The 22,303-nt window shown below is 32.5% G+C and overlaps 1 protein-coding gene, 1 long non-coding RNA gene and 1 other non-coding gene across 7 annotated transcripts; all 3 read right to left on the bottom strand.

The window, feature by feature from the left end:
• Window positions 1-711: 711 nt before the first annotated feature.
• LOC108457399 (polypyrimidine tract-binding protein homolog 1) lies at window positions 712-6,289 on the bottom strand. 5 transcript variants are annotated; one of them, XM_017756439.2, is made up of 11 exons: window positions 5,976-6,289; window positions 5,200-5,409; window positions 4,406-4,468; window positions 4,247-4,320; window positions 3,988-4,083; window positions 2,833-2,890; window positions 2,651-2,755; window positions 2,481-2,562; window positions 1,536-1,648; window positions 1,239-1,305; window positions 712-1,157 (listed from the first exon to the last, which is right to left on the bottom strand). In XM_017756439.2, the coding sequence occupies exons 1-11, from the start codon at window positions 6,156-6,158 to the stop codon at window positions 907-909; spliced, it is 1,302 nt and encodes a 433-aa protein (XP_017611928.1). In that variant the 5' UTR covers window positions 6,159-6,289; the 3' UTR covers window positions 712-906. The 5 variants fall into 5 exon arrangements, 3 of the variants coding, with proteins under 3 accessions (XP_017611928.1, XP_017611924.1, XP_052875360.1); XR_008271022.1 differs by having other exon boundaries at window positions 1,082-1,157; window positions 1,583-1,648; XM_017756435.2 differs by having other exon boundaries at window positions 712-1,305.
• Window positions 6,290-10,873: 4,584 nt separating this feature from the next.
• Window positions 10,874-11,554, bottom strand: LOC108455926 (uncharacterized). The gene is made up of 2 exons (XR_001866845.2): window positions 11,430-11,554; window positions 10,874-11,283 (listed from the first exon to the last, which is right to left on the bottom strand). It is a non-coding gene; the product is annotated as an uncharacterized LOC108455926 (long non-coding RNA).
• A 10,642-nt stretch (window positions 11,555-22,196) lies between these two features.
• Window positions 22,197-22,303, bottom strand: LOC128281015 (small nucleolar RNA R71). The gene has a single exon (XR_008271232.1). It is a non-coding gene; the product is annotated as a small nucleolar RNA R71 (small nucleolar RNA).

The raw sequence follows: 22,303 nt of genomic DNA, 5'->3' as shown, positions 1-22,303 counted from the left end.
TAATCCTTTATTATAATTTAAACTTCAAAAATTATTATTAAATTTTCAAATAAACAAATTTTATTTAATCCCTTTTATTTTAAATAAAAATTAAATTTCAAAACTATACATTAACTTACTATACATTAACTTTAATCAAATGCATTATAACATATATAAATTTCTTGTTTGACTCAATTACACAAATCACTATTAATATAACACCATTTCACGTTTTCATATTACATGCACAAATAATTTGTATTTATCTAATATGAAAAATATATTTTTTTCTTAAATGTGTATAATTAAATCAAAATCAAATTTTATATATACATTTAAACCATAATCAAAATTTCATGTATATAATTACACAAACAAAAATATCAAATTATACATTGAATGCGTAATTTTAAGTTTAATCCCTTAAAAAAACTAATTATCTTTCATTTTACTTCTGACATCACATTCTCTTAGCATGCAAGGGCAATGAAGGGGCTGTCAAACTCGAAACACCAGCTCCAGTCTATTTATCTGTTAAACAGCAGACATGTAATTGTTCTAACAAGAACTGGTGTCACCAGATTTGTAAAACCTTAAAAAGGCAGCACACACGGAAAATAAGAGTCTAATGGAATACCAGGATCATGGCTGCACTTGGAGGGACCATCATCTTTCAAAATTCATACAAATTAGAAAGAGATCTGAAGGCAAAAAATGGCTGCAGGAGAATATAAAAGCATGTCTTGCACATAGATTTCTACCCAATCATTTTGAATTTAAGCTCCTTTTACATCAGTGATGGAGATGGATTGAGGAAAACAAAAACACTTCCAAACCAACAAATAATTTAACTTAAATCATAAAGGGTCAGAGATTGCGCACCAAGAGATCCAATTTCAATTCATTTGGAACTCGGGAAAGGAATCATTGACCATAATAGGGAGGCTGACCTAGCAGTGGTGCACCACCTGGAGGTGGCATTCTCATGGAAGTTGCACCAGGTTGGGAAAGGGGTGATGAACCAGCAGGTGGCGCAGCATTCATGTATGTAGGGACTGCAGACGCTTGATATGCTTGACCAGGAACAGTCCCAGGCACTGATCCATATGATGGTCTAGCCTGTAAACTTGGATCCCAAGCAGGAACTTGTCCAGCAGAGGGTTGAGCTTGCATTGCTGCTGAAGCTGCATAGTCAGTCCCAGGGTATAATGGAGCATTCTGAGGATTCTGCCAAGTATTTGGAGTGGCAGGCATACCTGGACCTTGTGTCGCAAGCAAGCTTAGGTCTGAGATTGTGTAATCTCTACTTTTATCACTGTAAGCCTGTAGCAAAAAGTGAAACTAGTCAGAATCACATGCAGCGCATCTGTCAAGACAAATAATAAAACTAATTTAGCAGGTAAGGGTCATAATCAAGTGTCAAGAAGCATACATATTAGGGTTCATATCTTTTTTCGATCAGTGGATCCCCCTTATCTTCTAATGACGTCTTTAATTTATTTTTCTTCTTTCCTTTTTCTCATGAACATTAACTCAAAAGCACATATTTATACCTTTACATTGAGATCAGTATGACGAGAGTATGATAGATGAAGCTTACAATAGCCACCCTCATATATGCAGTGTCCCTCTAAGGATTCTTTGGCGACAGCTGCAGTCGTGACATCTGAATGTAACAAATTCTACATCAGTAAAGCCTATCAAATATCCAAATCCAACGAAATAGAACATGCATTGCAATAATAATTTGCAGGTTGTAAGAAAATATGTCCAACAGTCCCCAAGGGATGCCTCAGACTCATAGACCTTGAGAGTTGAGATTCAACTTGTGGGTCTGATACATGAACAGATGGGGTCAAATTTGTTGAATCTTTTTTATTCAAAGGCTTCTTAGGTCGTTATCCATCTATTCCATCTTCTACCTTCGGCCATTAACCACCTTCCATCTTTATTTTCTTCTTTCAATTCTGCTCAGTTTCTTTAATTAGTTATCAAGAATCCATCAGGAACAGATCTCCTTCAAGAACCGATTGCTATTCATTCAAGAACCGATTGTTATTTGCTGCCGAATTTTTTTATTCATTATTCTACTGATTTATTGTGCATTTCAGGTTGTTGCACACCAAGTTTCCTTTGATTTGGTCTATAGCCCTAGGTCAAATCCGCAACTTGGAAACTTTTCGATCTGATCCGCACACATTTCTATCAGAGTCTTAGTTTCAAACATTTAGGAAGAGCAGCTGTGAAGGGGGGGCTAAAGCCAGTTGGCAATAGATAAAGGGACCAAAGACAGTAGGAAACTTAATACTTATTTATCATCCAACAATCTTCTTTCCTTATTTATCAGCCAAACCAGATGTGCTATGCCTAAAAAGGTTTAAGGCACTTTTGTCATCTGGGACTACGCCTAAGCACCTTAGTGCTTAAGTGCACACCTTGAAAATACTGTCAAAAACATACATAAAAAAAAAAAAAAAAATCATATGACAAAAGCATACCCGGATATTGAATTAGTGCCTGTGTTCCGCCATTCTTCTCAAATATAGCAATCTTTTGGACAGTGCCAAATGCAGAGAATACCTTCAACAAATAACCAGTACAAAAATAAGTGAAAATTTTGAAACAATAAACCTGTATTTCCAGTCAATGAAGTAACAGAATGTCTTACCGAGTGAAGAACATCAACTGTCACAGCATACTGCATATTTTCAATTGAAGCAAGTAGCACATTACTCTGAGGTTCTTGCTTTTTTCCATCAGGACCAACTACAGGCTGGAGATTACAAAATATTAGTGATTCCCAATATTAAAAAATAACTCAAATGTTTGAGATGACAGGGCTACAACTACCTGCATGAGTCCCTCCATCGCAGTTGGATTGACAGGAAGGTATGGATTGGTATAATCCCTACATAAATGAGCAAACAAAATCAGAAAATTATCATTACATAGAGTACAAATGCAAAGACCAATGTCAAATAGAAATTTTTGTATGGTCAAGATAGAAAGCATTTAAGGGTAATGAAGTGATGCAATTGCAAATGGATATAATAGAAGACAAGATTGTGGGCTCAAATCCAGCAGCTTCCTGTTTAACAGCAATAGCAGATCAAGCAAATAAGAGCATCCAGTTGATTTAAATTATATGAGAGAGCAACTCAAAAGCTTTCATAGCTATTCCGGTTAAAGACTAGCTTAGTTAAAACCAACTCTATGGATGCTAAAATCTTCATTTTGGTCAATGTTTCCATGGAAGTGATGAAAAATTCCGTAAATGTATCATGAGAATTTAGGACAATCACATTTTTTTGAAGTGCCACTCAAATGATAACAATGAGTATTAAATCGAACAGAATTAAATTTAATTACATATTGCCCTTTCCCCACAATCAAGTAGCTTCCCATGTCAATTTACAATATCCTTGCCCTCATGATAGATGATTTCAAAATACTATAAAATACTAGCTAATTCATTAAATAGTATGCAAACATAAAACTGTTGGTGGAAGTATCTACTCCAAATACAACCTGCCCAACAGGAAACACTAAACAAGCTTGACAAAACAATATTGAAATACAAAATCAGATTGATATTAAATGTACTAGCACATTAGAGGATACACTTAAATATTCTAGTCCATCACTAAAAACATCTTTGTATAAAAGCAGAAAAAGGGGTGACCACCACTCATGGTACCAACAAAGCGGTAATCCCACAATCAACATGTAAATAACTTCCAACTATACTGAGATTTGCATATGCATGGAAACATGTTCAAAAGATTAAGAAAATTACTAAGCGCCCATGGCAACACATCTGTGTGCTGACTACCAGGCTTCACTAACACCCTAAACGACAAAAAGCACACACATTAATTAGCAACATATCAGATGGCAAAAGAAAATTTTAGGAGGCACACTACTTGAGATTTCAGGAATGAACATGACCAAACATTGATGAATTTCAATAAGCACAAAACTTGATATTTATGGGTCCATTTTTACCTGCTCCGATGAGACTGAAACTTGATATTCAGATCAGTGTGTGCAGAATACGAAATTCGCAGGTGACAAGAAGTAACATGATCTGGAAGCAAGTACCTACATTCAAAATATCGTGATAAAACATTACAACACAATGGACAATGTTATTCAGTTCCCAAACCGTATATGTATGATCAATATGAAGGATAGACTTAAAGTGATGCTAGAGAAAGGGGAAAATAAATGGGCATGTTTGGAAGGAAGAGACAAGCAGTCATACCTGGGAATACTTCTACCGTCCAAGGCATTCCTTGCTGAAGATGCAGTTTCAGCATCAGTGAATTGGATTAATGCCTACCAAAATTTGTCATAAAAATGAGTGTGATATTGAAAGACATGCAATCTCTGAAGGCTTAAAAATCTAAATGTAGCATCTCACTTGGAATCCCGCAGCCTTTTCAAAAGTAGCAATTTTATGCACAAAACCAAATGCAGAAAATACCTAAAACAAAATTAAATCAGAAACAATCAGATATCACAAACATAAATAGAAAAGAAAAAGAAAGAACATTAAAAACCATCACAAACATTGGTATTATGAGAAAAATCTTTGTTAGCAAATCCAAATTGACGAGAATAAGTGCAGAATGACACCTGTGCATACAGGCCTCAAGATAGACCCTTAGAGAAAGGAGTATGACGTACATAACAATATTTCCGAATTGTCTCCAACAAAGGAATCTAAATAAGGGGTATAACCGTCTGTGATTCAACTGATTTCAATCAAAAGCTGCTATCTCTATATGTAAAAGAACATTAAAAGATAACAGTTTGTTCATTTGAGATCTACAAGAAATGGCCCTGAACTCTCTAATTGAAAATCATATTCCTTAAAAGAAAAGGGTTTAAGAAGATCAAGTATCCCTCGTCAGTCAAATAAGAAATAACACGGGGGTAGGTAAAAGTGCTACTCCGCAACATATGCTATGTTTAACTTCAGAAGTCCACAAAGGTTTCACAAGATTTTGACCTACTAAAGTAGGCCACGTTTAGAAATAGAAATACAAGATGTCCTCATTTAATCGTACAAACATGTTCCTTATTCTGGAGCTTAAGCATAAAGAAGCTTTAAAAATCTTAGACAATCTTTCCTTAAGTAGCAATATAATAGAGATGCAACAATAGATAGCATTTAATTGAAGACACAGACACACACCAGTAATAAGTACTTACCAAGTGAATTGTCTCAATGGTCACATCATTAGCTTCCACACCCTCAATGGTAACCAGCAAAACATTTCCTGGGGTATCTCCAGGACTTTTGTTGTTGACAATTTCATGTCTGTTTGAATATTGAATATATACCGTTTTTCCACGAACCTGTGCCGGCTCCGAAGACGAAGCATAGTATGAAACCATTGAAATAGCCTGATTTAAGTCTACCTGAAAATACAAGTAACATCATCGATTAACAGAATACAGTCACTGCTCACCTTCAAATATTATCTAAATTCACTATTTGAATTAAACCATCAAAATTTTCACTAATAAAAGAAGAATAGAAGCCAAAAATTCACCTTTTTCCCATAAGCCCGTGATAGATTACCCTCGACCCAACAAAACAATTAATCTTAATCCATCAAGATGAAACGAAACCATCAATTCCCCCCAACCCCAATCCACCACCAAATAAAAATAAACAAATAAAACTTTGCAGTTCTGCAATTAACAATCAAATTTACATAGAAAATAAAAAAGCAAAAATAAAATCAGATTTTTAACATGCCAAAAAGAAAGTCTCACAAAAAGGAACTCATAAGCTTACAATTCTAAGATACACATTGAAATTTACACTAGAAAATTAACAATCAGTAGTCGATTGCCCTTACCGTAACACATATTAACCTCTCTTTTTTTTTTTTTTGGACCAACGCCCAACGCAAAGCAATCCATAAGTTATAAAGCAAAAAGAAAAAAAGAAAGAACCGTTGATGGATTTAGAAGCTTACAAATTCAACAAAAGCTTGGTTCCGATTGGCGCCGACATTGCACTTAGTGTTAACGATCTTCCCAAAGGGTTTACAAAGCTCAACGAGTTCCTCTTCTGTACACTCCCATGGGAGATTACGGAGATGCAGGACCTTCGATGGTGTCTGGGTATAACGGAACTGAGTTTGGCTTGACGTTGACATCTAGGGTTTCTCTAAGGACGGGGAGGTTTTTCTTTTTACAGAAAATGCGGGAATTTTCTCGAGAAAATTATTAATATATTTTAGGAAGCGGAGATTTGGGTGTCAGTTTTGTTGTGAAAGGGGGGGGGGGGTTGTTTGATTGATCTGATGCTGATGAAATATATGGTTCAGCCGTGAGACCCTCCGGATTGACTTTTACTGATTTACCCTTGTTTGTGTTTCATGAATCAATACTCCTTTTATTTGATTTATTTTTTTAGTGTTTGAATAAATTTGTGTAAAATATTGTCTATTATTTAGTAAATTTTTAAAAATAATTTTCAAAATATTTGTTTTAAATTAAACAAATATATATTTAAAAATTTATTATATTTTTATTGTTTAATTGAGTTTATTATATATATATATATATATATATTAATAACTTTATATTTAATATCAAGCATGTAAAGTTGTCAAGTTCTTATATTACTCTAAAAAAGTTAGACAAAAAAATTTTAAACCATTATATAGGAACCATTGCCATGTTTTGGGATTTAACTTGGACAAAACAAAAATAATTGCTTAGTTCAAACCCGAATGTAAGAACAATTGCCTAACTTAGTGGATCAATAATAAATTCAAGCCCCAATATAGTATCAATTACCAAATTCAAGTCTCAAAAAATGATACACCATCAAATTTATTAGAAAACTTGTGAAATAAAGCCATCAATTTCTTTTAGTAAAGCATCCTAGTTGCCTTTGAGAAACAAAAACCCTGGCCAATAAAGTTCAAACATTGCAAACCAGCTCATCGGAGTAAACAAAATGTGATAGTAAATTAAAGAAAATTCAACTTCAACCAGTCAAATGTGGCCTAGGCTTCTCAAATGAAAAACAAGATCCAATCAACAAACTGATAGATGTTCACTACCAAAAATTTTAGAACTATAAACCACATCAACTCTCTTTTCATTGCAATGAGAAAACTTAAACAAGTTAGGCTTTGATGCCTTGTAAGTGGTCTTCAGCTTCTGGTAGGCGACCTTACCTTCTTGAACACTAATGGAAACTTGATTTTGGGCTACTTGGTGCTATCTCTCTTACATAGCTTGGCTAGAATGGTTGCAGTCTTAATAATCTAGATACATGGGAAATGGACTCTGTGGCGAGAAGCCATCTCAATGTACATCTATTCAACAGCTCCGTTTAGAATAGTGTCACGGTATTCCTTGTACATGTTATGATAATCAGTACGGCTTTGGTAACGGAACCATATACCATAATTCTTGATCTTGGTAGGGTTCTTATCAAATATCTGCAGAGAAATTTGATTTAGATACTAGGCATTAAAAAGAATATCAAAGAATGCATCAAAAATTGTGTTGCCTTGGGTGTACAAATGATCAATATGCAATCACTAACTACAACATTTTTAAAATCAGTTATGTGACCAAATAAATCATTAATGCAATCACAATCAGCAAAACAAAGATGAATAAGCTACAACGTGTAATTTTCTAAAACGAAGTCGATAAGAAAGCCTTAAAATCAGATATTTCTTAGCTATCTATGTTCCCTACTGCTCTCAAGACAAATTTAAAGAGCTTAAGAACACAATCTCCTATGTAAATTGAAAAGTAATAAGCTAAGTGTACATACCCAATTTTGCCAACCCATTCCTAAATACATAACCCCAAATATTAATAACCCATTAAGCCCAACTACTACCTCAACCCGGTTGGCCCATTTGCTACCCAAACCCACTAACCCAATAACCCCAAATCCCACCAAACCCAAACAGAAACCCTAATCAACCAAACCTACCCTCCACTTGCTTCTGCCACCGGTCACGTCTGCTACCAGCTCTGCCACCACCAGCACCGGCCATCCCCTGCAATCAGATAAGAACATGCAAACAATAAACAAATAGATGTAAAAGGGTATAAAACCCAAAAGAAGCTTGTAAAAAAGGGAGAGTTCGGCAGTTTTGAAAATACAAAGAAATAAGAAAATCATTTCAAATCCAGAATCAAAGTAGCAGTCCAATGAGCATTTAGATTCAATAACAACGTTCAAAGCAAAAGAAAATATCAAAGATCGAAGAGTAGGAAGCTAAAAAAACTAAGGTTATTTCTTTTTTTCTATTTTGTCTTAATATCTATCTTATTACTCATACATATAAAAATATAATAAATAATAAAATAAACAAGTAAAATATAAAAAAAAATTGAGTTTTACCCTTTTGGTGGCACATGGCCATGCCATGACGATCTGTGGTCGACCAAAGGACAGGCCCCTACCAAAGAACCCCCTCTCCTTTCCCCTCTCCCCTCTCCCTCCTCTCTCTTCCTTTCCTTTCTTCTTTTTTTTTTCTTTTCTCCCTTCAAATGATTTTTTTCTGAAAATGGGCCTATTTATAGCCCTCCAAAACGGCGTCGTTTAAGCCTTACCCGGCCCGATTCGACCCACTCCGGACAAGGATCTGCACGTTTTTTCTCTTAGGGGTTATTTGCGCAATAGGTCCTTCCGCATTTTTGATGTTTTAAATCAGGTTTATATGTATTTATGAATTGGCCTGAACTTTGTCGCTTCTCAATTTACTCCTCGCCAAGCGCAGCTGCTTTAAAGGCTTGGGAAAATTGCTTTTTGGCCCCCACTGTTTGCAAGCGCATTCAAATAGATCCTCCGATTTATCTTTTATTTTAAAATTACCAAAACTTTGCTTTTAATTCAATTTAGTCCTTTTGTCATTTTGCTCTCAAATTAAATTTGTAATATTAATTTTATTTAATATTAATATTATGTTTACTATTATTATTTTTAAATATTAGTGTACTTTGTATGTATATATTATTATTATGTATACTTTTAGTACGTATATATATTTATGAAGTATTATTACTAGTTGTTTATAACATTATTATTCTTTAATATATTATGCATATATTTTAATACTATATTATATATATATACATTTTTTACATACTTTTAATATTATATTCCATATGTATATTCTTAACATCATATTATTATATATATCATGTACAAATTTTTAATACTTTATTACAGATATATTCTTATATATTATATGTATATTTTAGTACTATGCTTTATATATCTATGTTTTTTTCATACCATACTATGTATATATTATTTATATTTATTATTAATATTAGTACATATATTTCATTACACGATATATATACTTTTTATTAGTATTATTTTTGTATATCGTATTATTCATTATTATACATGTATATATATATATATATATAGATATTTTTAGTACTTATTATAATATTTTCTTATTATTTATATATGTTCTTTTAAAATATCATAGTATTCATGTATTTTATTATATATGTATATTGTATATGTTCATTTTAAATATACTATGTATATATATATATTTCTTATATACGCTATGTACATACACCTTTCAACATTTATTGTTATGTATATACTTTAACATTGCTAGTTATATATTTTATCATTTCATATATAGTTCAAATGATATATATAGTATATTTCTAACATTATTACTACTTATATATAGGTGTGTACAAACATATATTATGTACATACTCTTAATATCATTTTTATATATATGTATATTCATTGTTTTCTCGTATTTGATACTATTATTATATTTAATCTTGCATGTATTGTTATTGTTTTCTTATATTGTTTGTCATACTCATGATTTGCTTCAATGTATTTCGGTTCCTTAATTTATTTTTATTTCAGATCAATTTGCTTAGCATTATTTCGAAAATCTTATTCTTGTTTTTTAATAAGTGAGGCAATGTATCGATTTAACATTAGGCCGTAAGTTTCATTGCTATGTTAGATGGAATTTTTAGGCTCGTGTTTAAACGGTATCACCTTCTCAAAAAACTGAAAAAAATTAAAGTTTCTTGTCCTTTCAATTGAATCATGATTAAATATTACATTGAACTTGTATTTTTGAAAATCCAGACAATACATGTTTATGAGATACCAATTTTGGGCGTCGCGAGGGTGCTAATACCTTCCTCGCGCGTAATCGACTCCCGAACCCTACTTTTTCTCTGGATTTCGACGTAGACCCAAACTCAGCCTTCATTTGTTTTCAAAAAAAAAATAGATCTAATAGGTGTCCGATCACACCTATAAAAATGAATCAGTGGTGACTCCTTGTTTATTTTAAAGTAAAATTTCAATTTTCGAGTTTTCAATAGATCGCCACAATTAGCGACCCAAGCAAATTAAATTTTACGTAGCTACACTAAGCATTGGCAATCCCACACAAAGTAGGTTCAGACATTAATCAACATACGCTAGCTATAAAAAAAGAATGCAAAGGATGCGTTTCTTATTCAAATTTCCATACATTATCCCACAATAAATCACTTGATACAGAGTGGATTATCAAAGGAATAACACTGAGAATATACCTCATTGATGGCAAGGACTTGACCATTGCTCTGTATCAACAAAAATAACATACAACCTACTCTCAAATCCTTTCAAAATTCAACTAATGTCCCTACTAGTAGCCATTTCCCAGGCTGCAGCTCATCCAAAATATATAATATAGCTAATCCAAGCAAATATAAACTTTAGCTTCTAATTTGATTCCTGGTTACTAATTGTCTCTAAGAAAGAAAAAAAAAACTAATTACATTTTAAAGTTAATCAGCCATAGCAATTGACAGGAAAAAACAAAACGAAGAAGAAAGAAAGAGCAACTTATTTGAAATATCAAAGCTCTATTGAACTGATCCTGATATAATTAATCATCATTGTTTAATGAAGCTAATTTTTTATTTTTCAGCTTGTAAAATAGCATAAGCTATAAAATTAATTCAATCCTTATGATTTCCTCATTTCCGTCATCAATCAAACCAAAACTAAACACACCCAATAAATTAAATGAGCAAACCAGAGCTCAGATCTTTCCAGCCCAGTTCTAGAAAAAAAAATTCATTGACAAAAATCAATTCCGAATCTTTACAATTTTGACTTACCCAAATGAAATTGATGCCCACATTGAAGCTTAGCCCACAACCGATCCCCATTATCAGTAACCGTTTCGAGGCAAATTGAGCATGAAATAGAGCCGAAAGACTTCCTTCCATTTTTGCAATCAACATCATCGCCTAAAATACAGAAAATAAAAAGCATAAAAAACTTACAGAATGGATGAAGAAGGGAACTGGATGAAGAAGGAGAAGGAAGATGAAGAATGGAAGAAGGAGAAATAATGTGGTGAGAAGAGAGGAAGATTTTTCGGAAAATATCTTACCCATCATTTACCTTATTTTGTAAAAGATTTTACATTAGAAAAAATATTTTCAGCCAAACAAACACTTAAAAAGGCTGAAAAGCTTTTCTGGAGATAATATTTTACTTCCAAACAAACGGACCCTTAAATATATAAAAGTTACTTTATAGTCTTTAAAAATTTAAAATTTAGTTCTATTTTAATTTTTAGATATTAAGCCTCTTTACTTTGATTTTAAAAAAATTGACCTTCCTGTTAAAATTAACATGTTAAAAGTAAATTAATTTATTTAACTTTCAACAATTATATTTTTTGTCAATTTAATCATTACACTTTAAAACTACATAAAAAAATATTATCTGAATTGAATACGATTGGCCAGTCGAACTAGTTGAGGTATTGGTCCAGTGAGAAATAAAAACTTAGTTGACATGCGAACCAGTATAGATCAGTTGAATCAAGCTAAAAAACTGATCTAACTAATTGAATTCCAGAATGATTGATTCAACCGATTTAAAGAAAATAAATTATAAAAATGGGTTCAACTGCTAGTTCAACTAGTTTTTTAGCCTAGTTCAACCAATTTGTACTGATTCACGGGTCGTCCAGTTCTTTACCTCTCACCGAATTAATACCCCAGTTAATTTCTAATCCAATCAATCTGGTTCTATTTAGATAACATTAAATATTGGGATCTTTTATATTTTTAAAAATATTTTTATTTTTGAAGAGTTTTTTTATTTTTAAAAATTATATTTTTATGTTTAAAATATGAAAATAATAATAATTTTAAAAACTTAAAAAATACATAGTTTTTAAAAGGTATGGACCAAACTAACAAAATTAAATTGTAAATTTTGAGGCTAAATAAATTTAAAAATTTTAAAAATCAGTTAATCCACGAACTAGTACAAACTAATTGAACTGAGGTAAAAAAAAAACCAATTGAACTAGTAGTTGAACCGATTTTTATAATTTTTTAATATTTTTAATAATTTATTTGCTTTGAACTAGTCTAGCCTGTTGTTATGGAAACTAATTGGTTAGACCAATTTAAAATTGATTGAACTATCAATTCAACCAATCTATATCGGTTTGCGGATCAACGGATTTTTTACCTCTCACGAACAATACCCCAACCGATTCTCGATCCAAATGATACAACTCGCCAATCTGATCCAATTTAGATATCATTGAATTTTGAATTTTTTAAATATTTTAAAATCCTTTTTATTTTTTAAATTTAAAGAGTTTTTAATTCATCATTTTTGTTTTTTAAATATATTTTTAAAATTTTCTGTTTTTATTTATAATATGAAAATATATAATTTTATGTACTTTCAAATGGTAAGAAACAAATTGACAAAAAAATTGTAATTATTAAGGGCTAAAAAATTATTTTACCTTTGGCATCATTAGCTTTAATGAAAGATTAGACAAAGGGATCTAGATTTTAAAGAAAAACAAGATAGGGACTCAATATCTCAAAATTAAAGTATAGGAACTAAATTTAAAATTTTAGAAGAGTACATAGACCTTTGACATATTTAAACCCTATATTTATATTTAGATAATATATATATATATATATATATATATATATATATATATTACACTAGTGTAAAACTTAAGTCACTTTACACAATTTCGTAACTTTTATACTATTAATATTTTAACGATCCTAACATTGAATTTATTAATATATTTGTTCTTGTCATGCATATAATTTTTAATTGATCCGATATCTCTATCATATCCATTTAAAATATTGTCTATATCAATATATATTTAACGATTGAAAGCTTTTTACATAAAACGAATAGTTAATTTTTTTAAATTTATGTCAAACTTGCCATATATAATCTATATAAATTGAGCATGAAATATGAAAGTTAAATTGTTAAAATATTAATGAAATAAAAATTATGGAAGGATATTATACAAGTGTAAGTAGATCCTCCTTTATATATTATATTATATTATAATTAAAAATTTTATTGATATTTGAATATAATTATAATTTAATTTAAAATTATTAATTTACATCTAAACGTAAAGTAGTAGTGATATTTACAAATTGTATTCACATCTAAATATTATTATAATTTAATTTAGATTTATTAATTGACATTTAAATTTAATTATAATTTAATTTAGGTTTATTAGACGTAAAGTAATATGGTAGCTCAATTAAAAAGAAAGATTGACTTAAAATTAAATTTTAATTTGAATAAAATTATAAACATAAAATGGAGAAAAAAGATTTTATTTATTAAATATTTCTTAATTAATTTTAGAGTTATATATCAATTAAAATTTAAGTTTAGCTTTACATATATAGCATCCAATGGTTAGGCACATTCAATCAAATAGCATTTAAGAAAAATTACGGTAAAAAATGAAGATTGTTAGCATTAATAAGCTAAAAGTATTTGTTTTTAAATAGAGCATTAAACCAATGGTTCTTCAAGAGACAATATTGAATCATATTCGAACAACAACGACACTAGAAAAATATAGAAATTTATTTTAATCGATTATGAGATAAAATAATATTATGTCTATTTTTTATTATTTCAATTTAATATTATAGTTTTTTATTTTAGTTCAAAGTTTTATTATTAATTTTAATAGTAGTATGTATTAATTCAACATTATTTTATCAAATTACTTAATATTTTACTATAGATTATTTCGAGTTCTTTATTTTCATTATTTTTAAAACACTTTGTTTATTCTCTCAATTATTTATCAAAACTAATAGGATTTTAAAATAATATTATTTACGTACAAATAATTAACGAAGATAGAAGAGAGATTAGTAATTTCGCCGCCAAATAGACTATGAACAGATGAAATCAGAGTTATCTTTAAGAATAAAAGGAGATTTGGTAGACAGCCATTGCTACAATTGATGATGAATAAAAGAATCAGGTCTATTTTGAAGAAAGAAAAGAGATTGATGAAATTGCCGCCGTCAAATTGACTATGAAAAAAAGAAACAATAAAACCTAAGAACATGCCAGAGAGGCAAACAAAGTCGTGCTAGGGTAGCAGACCTTCAATAAGCAGCTTTCTACAAATCCTTAGCTAGTAATATATATTTTAAAATTGTAAAATAATATTATTTAACAAATTAAAAAAATAAGTACGTAAATCACATGCAATGTACGTGATATTTGGAACTAGTATATTGGAAGTAGACATCTTCATGGCTTAGGCTACCCGCCCAAGCCTAAAGGCCTATCAAAATTTTGGGAGGTTTTAGGTAAAAATGTTATGCCCAAAAATGGGCTTGGGCAAATATGGGCTAGATTCGAGCTTGAACATTTAAGGCCCAAACTCAACCCGATTTGACCTATTTTTTTAAGTTTACAGTATATTATATTATATTATTTTTATATCATGTAATTTACAACACATAAAAATTAATCGATAGTAATAAGTAGGGATAAATATCAAAATTATATATAAATATTTCAGCAATGTGCAATGTCATACATGTGTTGGGAAATGTGCCCATATATTCTAATTATATCATATTTTATCTCATTATTATCATTTTGTATTCTTTATGATTAATATGACTACTATTAACAAATAACTGTGATAAATTGCTCGTTCGATAACAAGTAACCCCGATGCTACATTCCATATTTATCAATCCACACAATGCCAATGAGAGGATATCGTTAACTCTTTAATTGAGCTATGAATTTCACTGTTGTTAGTAAAGTCATGCCATACACAAGTAGGAGTATTCAAATGGTTAACCGAACTGAACTAGTATTAATCGAACTTTTTAATCCTTTAACCGCTAACTAAACTAAATTTTTTTCAAAAAAAGAACCAAACCAAAATATTTCAGTTAATTCGGTCGACTGAATTAACCGAAATTTATATATTTTGTTTTTGTTAAAACAAGTATAAAACATATAAATAAATAAATTTATAATGTTCATTTGATCGAATTAACCGAACTGAACCGAATTAATCGAACTAGTAATAGCCTAATACATATAATATATAATATTATTTATTAAGTTCGGTTAATTCATTTAATTTTCCAATTTTGAACTGAATTAACCGTTAACCGAAATTCTAAAAAACCTTTAACCGACCTCCAACCGAACTAGATTAATTAACCGAACAATTAAGCGAATTAGATCGGTTCGGTCGGTTAATTTGGTTTTAACCAAAGTTTGAGCACCTTTATACACAAGTCAGGTACCCAACATACCGGCTATCGGCTCGATCATCTTTAGAGCATAAATCTTCATTTATATCAAAGCACATGAGTTATATACACATGGTTAGTGACAGGATTTAGGTAAATCACACTATGAATGTCACAAGTGAATTAATTCACAAATAGATTCATAATTAATTCATCTTAAGCCTAGTCCAATGTATCATTCTGCCAATGAATACATCTATGTCTCCACCTATGGAATCAACAACTCCGATAGCCAAGACTAGTCATCTCTTCAATTGGAATTGTAGACAATATTGTAATAGGGTAATTTTGGCCTGAGCCCAAATCACAATTACAAAACTAAACCCAAACCAAATAAATAAAATAAAAGGTCCAAAATTTTACAAGTGGCCCAATAACACAAAAAAAACCCTAAGCCCAAATGACCTAAAACATTTTTTCAGCAGAACAGGCGCCGTACCCTCCTCGTGCCGTAGCCCCTCCACATCGCCACCAACTATGGCATCTGTACTTGTAAACAAAACAAACAAGGACAACAAATAGAGACAGTAGGAAAAATAGCAAAAAAACGAAAGCAAAAAAGAAATAAAAAAATTTGTAATCAGCTATAAGAAGCCACCCCAAAAGACATTGTATTTTTTTTATGGAGAAAACGAAATACAAAAGAAAACACAACATTCAACAGAAGAAAAATTAAATGTGGTCTTTTGTTTTTATTACTACAACTATTTACCCTTAATCTGATCTATCCAAGTTGGTTTAACCTGAAGTTCAGCCAACAGACTACCATCATCAAATAAACTGAAGCGAGCAAACATCACTCTTAAATCGGTCATAGCTCTACGGCTCAGTGCATCGGCCACTACATTGGCCTTGCCAGGGTGGTACTCAATGGTGCAGTCATAATCCTTGAGCAGCTCAATCCATCTACGCTGTCTAAGATTCAGCTCCTTTTAAGTAAAGAGATACTTGAGGCTCTTGTGAAAAGTGTAAATGATACACTTTTCACCATACAAATAATACCTCCAGATTTTCAGTGTGAAAACTATCACGGGCAACTCCAAGTCATACATCGGATAATTTGCCTCATGAGTCTTAAGCTGACGAGATGCATATGCAACCACCTTACCATCCTGCATTAACATACATCCCAAACCGACGTGTGACGCATCACTGTAAATGGTGAACTCTTTTCTAGACTCCAGCTGTATCAGAACAAGTTACTCAGTCAGTATAGTCTTGAGCTTCTCAGAGCTCTCTTGCTGCATATCAGTCCAGTTAAACGGCACACCCTTACGTAACGGCTTAGTCAAAGGTGCTGCAATCAATGAGAAGCCCTCTACAAATCACCGATAATAACCTGCTAGTCCCAAAAAACTGTGAATCTCAGACATGTTCCTAGGTTGCTTCCATTCCAACACAGCCTCAATCTTTCGAGGATCAACTCGAACCCCTCAGTAGAAACCATATGTCCCAGAAACGTCACCTTACGTAGCCAGAACTTGCACTTGCTAAACTTAGCATAGAGCTACTTCTCTCTCAAAGCCTGCAAAATAACTTTAAGGTACTCGTCATGCTCATCCTCAGTTCTCGAGTACACCAGTATATCATCGATGAACACCACCATAAACCGATCCAAATAAGGCTAAAATACTCAGTTCATCAAGTCCATGAAAGCTTCGGTGCATTGTCAGTCCAAATGGTGTTACTAGGAACTCGTAGTGACCATAACGAGTCCTAAATGTTGTCTTATGTATGTCAGCCTCTTTGACCTTCAACTGATGATACCCAGATCAAATGCCAATCTTAGAGAACACCGAAGCTCCTTGAAACTGGTCAAACGGATCATCTATTCTCGGATGGGGGTACTTGTTCTTAATGGTCAACTTGTTCAGCTGGCAGTAAACGATACACATCAGAATGGATCCATCTTTTTTCTTCACAAATAGTACCGGTGCTCCCCACGGAGACACACTAAGGTGGATGAACCCACGGTCCAATAACTCCTGAATCTAAGCCTTTAGCTCTACAAGCTCCTTCGGTGTCGTTTGATAATGAGCGATAGACACCAGAACTGTACTAGGTAAGAGCTCAATACCAAAATCCACTTCACGATCCAGAGGTAGACCAGGTAGCTCCTCAGGAAAGACGTTCGAAAAATCCTTTACCATTCTGATATCTTTAATAGAGGAATACCCAGAATCTGAAATACTTACGTAAGCCAAGAACGCCTCACATCCCTTACGTACCAACTTTTCTGCCACCAGTACAGAAATCACATGAGTTAAATAATTCCGGTGCTCTCCAATCATGACTATCTCATCATCCTCTTTAGTCCTCAATACGACCTTCTTAGTTGCGCAGTAAGCTAACATGATACTTGACCAACCAGTTGCGCAGTAAATAATATTATTTACGTACAATGTTGATTTCATTACACTTTTGTTTTTAACATCTAAATCATTAACTGGGTCCTTAAACGCAGGTTTTCCAAATCTACACGGTAAGGCACATGGGAGTGTCTTCGGCAGTGTGCATACCACGGGATGCGACACGGCCGTGTGGTATGGCCATGTGCGAACAGAGGAAAATTTTTTCTCCAACACGGGATTCAATACATTGCCACAACCGTGCGACGTGGCTATGGACAATTCTGTGAAATCAACACGGGCGTGCGACATGCCCGTGTCACCACTCGTGGTCGAGACTATCAAAAGAACATGGGTGTGCGCATATATACACGAGCATTGGAGAAGCGAACCATATCGCGCACGGTCGTGTGATACGACCATGTGACCACAAGGCTTAGACACACGGGCGTGGCCTCAGGCCGTGTGGCAATTTCTCATTTTCTAATAAACACGGGCTGGATGTGAGCCATACGGGCGTGTGACACGGCCGTGTGAGACCAGTGTTGGGCGACACAGCCGTGCCTCTTTTCAAACTCGTTTTATTTTTATTTTTATTTTTTACTTTTATTTCTACTTATTTTTGAAGACTCATGTTTTATATTTTTAAACTCTACATATCTTTATGGTAATCATCGAATTTTCCCTTAACTCTCATTCACAGTAGTGTCTTCTCATTTATCCCTCAGAATCATGCCTTTCCTTCAGCTTTATCTTCAATTCTCACTCTAGCGAATCAAAGGATTTCATTTACTCTCAGGGCAGTTTCACTTCTCTTCCTCTCTTTCGATATCATATTTATATCACTATTATATATCTTTGTACATTGAGGACAATGTACATCTTAAGTGTGGGGGGTCATTTATATTTTTATCAGAAAAATCCCTAAATTTTGTCTTATTCTCAAATAATCTTCTCATATCATTATTAGAATGAATTTTGATTAATTTATGATTTTTATTGATATGTCTTGAATTAAAACATAGGCATTTATGCATTGACTGTTTAAACTTTAATGAATTAGAGAATCAAGCATGATAAGTTGATTTTTGAGAATTAAAATTTTTGGGTTGTTCCCCCAAGTTTAGGTATTATCTTGAGTTGAAATTCACAGGTTTAACATCAAAAAGCCATAATTTTTGTGAGATCTTGAGCCTTTAGAGTATCTATTATTTCTTTCATGCTCACTTTTATTATTGCTATGAGTGCGTCAATATTGATTTGTTATTCTAGAACTTGCTTCGATTATGAATGTCAAGACCACACCATTGATTTGATATGTTGAGATGATAAAGACACCTAGGTTTAACCCACTCACTCCATAAAAGCCTACCTCCATAATTAACCCTTAGTGAACCCCTTTGAGCCTAACAAGCCATTCATTGATTTACCCTCAGTATTAACCTATAACCCATTATTGTTGAAATCCCCTCAATTAATTTGATCCTTATTTTTTGTCGAGATTCGATTTGAATAAATTGCTTAGCTATGTTTTATTTTTAGCAAAATACTATAATATTTGACTTGTTCTAAAAAAAAACATACATACATATTAGTAGTAACTTTTTGTTTTTGAGCTTAAGTATTTAATTCCATATCCTATAAAGAAAAGCTCAATTGTAGGATCTTCTAATTAGGAATGTATTTTATCAAATTTTAGTATTTTTGTTAGTTAGGTAATTTTTCAATTCAATCTCGATTCTAACATTTTCTTTCAATGCTTGTGACCACACCCCCTAACCAAAGCCAAGTTACAACCCTCTAAAGACCAATTTAATTTTCACGCAAGCTTATGGTAATAACTTTTCATATTGACTGATGAGTGCTTAATTTGTTGTCTTTAAACACCTCGAGTGATTTGAGTGAATCTTTAGTGAGGATGTTGAATTATGTGATATTTTGAATCAAAGGTGATTACTTAGATGAGAGGAGAAACCTAATGTTTTCGTGATAAAATGCTCAACTTTGATGTTCTTCTAGTCGAATTCTCAATGTATGATTACTTATGGTTTATTCTGAGATATTATTGACAGGAATTATAAGTTAAGAAAAATGAATTCTTAATTGTGAGTTGAGGATTTTCTTGAGGATAAGCAAACGTTTAAGTGTGGGGGTATTTGATAAACTGTAATTTATACATATTTTTACCCCATGCTAAGCACATTTATGGATGATTTCTCCTTATATTTGGTGAATTCGATGCTCCTAATCCTTTAATTTCATGTTTTATATTTAGGTGAGCATAGGAGAGTAAAAAGAGCGAGAAACGGTACAAAAACGAAAAAAATGTGTCAATATAGGAAATCAACACGGCCTGGACTTCCTAGCACGAGTGGTTCGCACGCTCGTGTCTATTTAACAAATTGCAACACGGCCTAAGCCACCTCACACGGGCGTGTCCCTGTCGAGCCCAAGTCTAGTCCTATTCGGAAAAGGCCACTCTTGAGGGTTTTGAAGCATTCTAAAGCCTATATAAACACCCCAGGAGGTACCTGAAAGGGGGACACAGGGTAGGAGGCAAGGAATTACTCGAAGAAAGCTGATTGATCCATCTCAGAAGCCAGATTCATCTTCAAGACTGAAGATCTCCCTTCAATTTCCTTTAAAAGTTTTGGGTTTTCTTTATGTTTTGTTATCTTTATTCTTTTGAGATGTTTCCTTTCATAAATATGAACTAAATCCCTTAAATACCTAAGGGGAATGAAACCTAAGACGGATCTTGTTATTATTTTCTGAATTGTTTGATAAATATTTGACTTGTTCTTAATTATGTGTTCTTAATTCTTGCTCTAATATTCCAGGATATTGATTCAAGTATTGATGTGCTTATTCAGGGAGCAAAAGTCCCTATCTAAGAGTAGATCTAGCATAATTGAGCGGAGTTGATTGCATGCCTAGAGATAGGTTGACAAGATTTTGCCAGATTAGGGTGAAACCTAATAAGGGAATCCATAGATCAAGTTAATGCAACACTAGGGAGTTAATTAGAAAGAGATTTCAATTAATCAACCTAGGGTTAGACGTTGTTAGTCTCGAGAGAGATAATAATATAAATTAGGAATTTCTACGGATCAAGTCAAATGAATAAATCGTCTGATTCAGAGTCAAATAACAAGAGAAGTCTAGGTGGATTTTTCCTTGGGTATTGTTTTAATCAATCAGTTTTCTCAAAAAAATTTCAAATTTTCTTTTTGTGCGTTCTTAGTTTAGTTAATTAGTTTAGATAAACAAAACCCTTAATTTTTAAGCTAGATAATAAAAAGAAAGTTAATACTAGTACTTTTAGTTCCTTTGGGTTCGACAATCCAGTCTTGCTAAAGCTATACTACTGTTTGACAGGTGCGCTTGCATTCGTCGTGATAGTTAGTTGGTTTTCAAGGAGCGATCCATTATAAAAAATTATAAAATTTATTGCACGTATCACATCACACGATCAAGTTTTTGGCGCTGTTGCTGTGGATCTAAGATATTAGGAACACTTAATTTTTATTACTTTAGCCATTTATTTTATTTCAATTTAAATTTTATTTTGATTTTTTGTTACTAAATTTTCTTTTTCCTTCTGGCAGGTTTTTATAGTTTATGATTAGAAGAAACCCGTGGGGACCATTACTTTTTGATAGTAAGATCGATCGCACAGCTTGCTGAAATCGAAGAGAAATAAGGAGAAGCCTAAGATACACAGAGGAAGAATAAGAGGACAATATTTCCACCACAATCGAGGAGATGGCTGAAAATCAAGAAAATTCGCTACCTCCTGCAATTGCTGCTGATCCAGTAAATCAGAATCCTGCTCCATGCACTATATATGATTATGCTAAACCTACTTTAATAGGAGCCAAATCGAGTATAGTTAGACCTGCTATTGCTGCAAATAATTTTGAACTGAAACCTAACACGATTCAAATGATACAACAGTTTGTTCAGTTTGATGGTTTGTAGGACGAGGATCCAAACACTCATTTGGCAAATTTTCTGGAATTTTGCGACACTTTTAAAATCAATGGCTTTTCTGATGATGCCATTCGCCTTCGGTTATTTCCTTTTTTATTGAGGAACAAAGCTAAACAGTCGTTGAACTCGTTACCACGAGGGTCAATTACTACTTAGGAACAAATAACCGAAAAATTCTTACTTAAATATTTTTCGCCAGCTAAAACAGCTAAATTGAGGAATGATATCTCTTCTTTTGTGCAGATGGATCTAGAAACACTCTATGATGCATGGGAGAGATACAAAAATCTATTGAGAAGGTGCCCTCACCATGGGTT

Source organism: Gossypium arboreum, chromosome 9, assembly GCF_025698485.1.
Source record: "Gossypium arboreum isolate Shixiya-1 chromosome 9, ASM2569848v2, whole genome shotgun sequence".
NCBI classification, from domain to species: domain Eukaryota; kingdom Viridiplantae; phylum Streptophyta; class Magnoliopsida; order Malvales; family Malvaceae; genus Gossypium; species Gossypium arboreum.
This window is presented reverse-complemented; position numbering and strand designations above follow the sequence as displayed.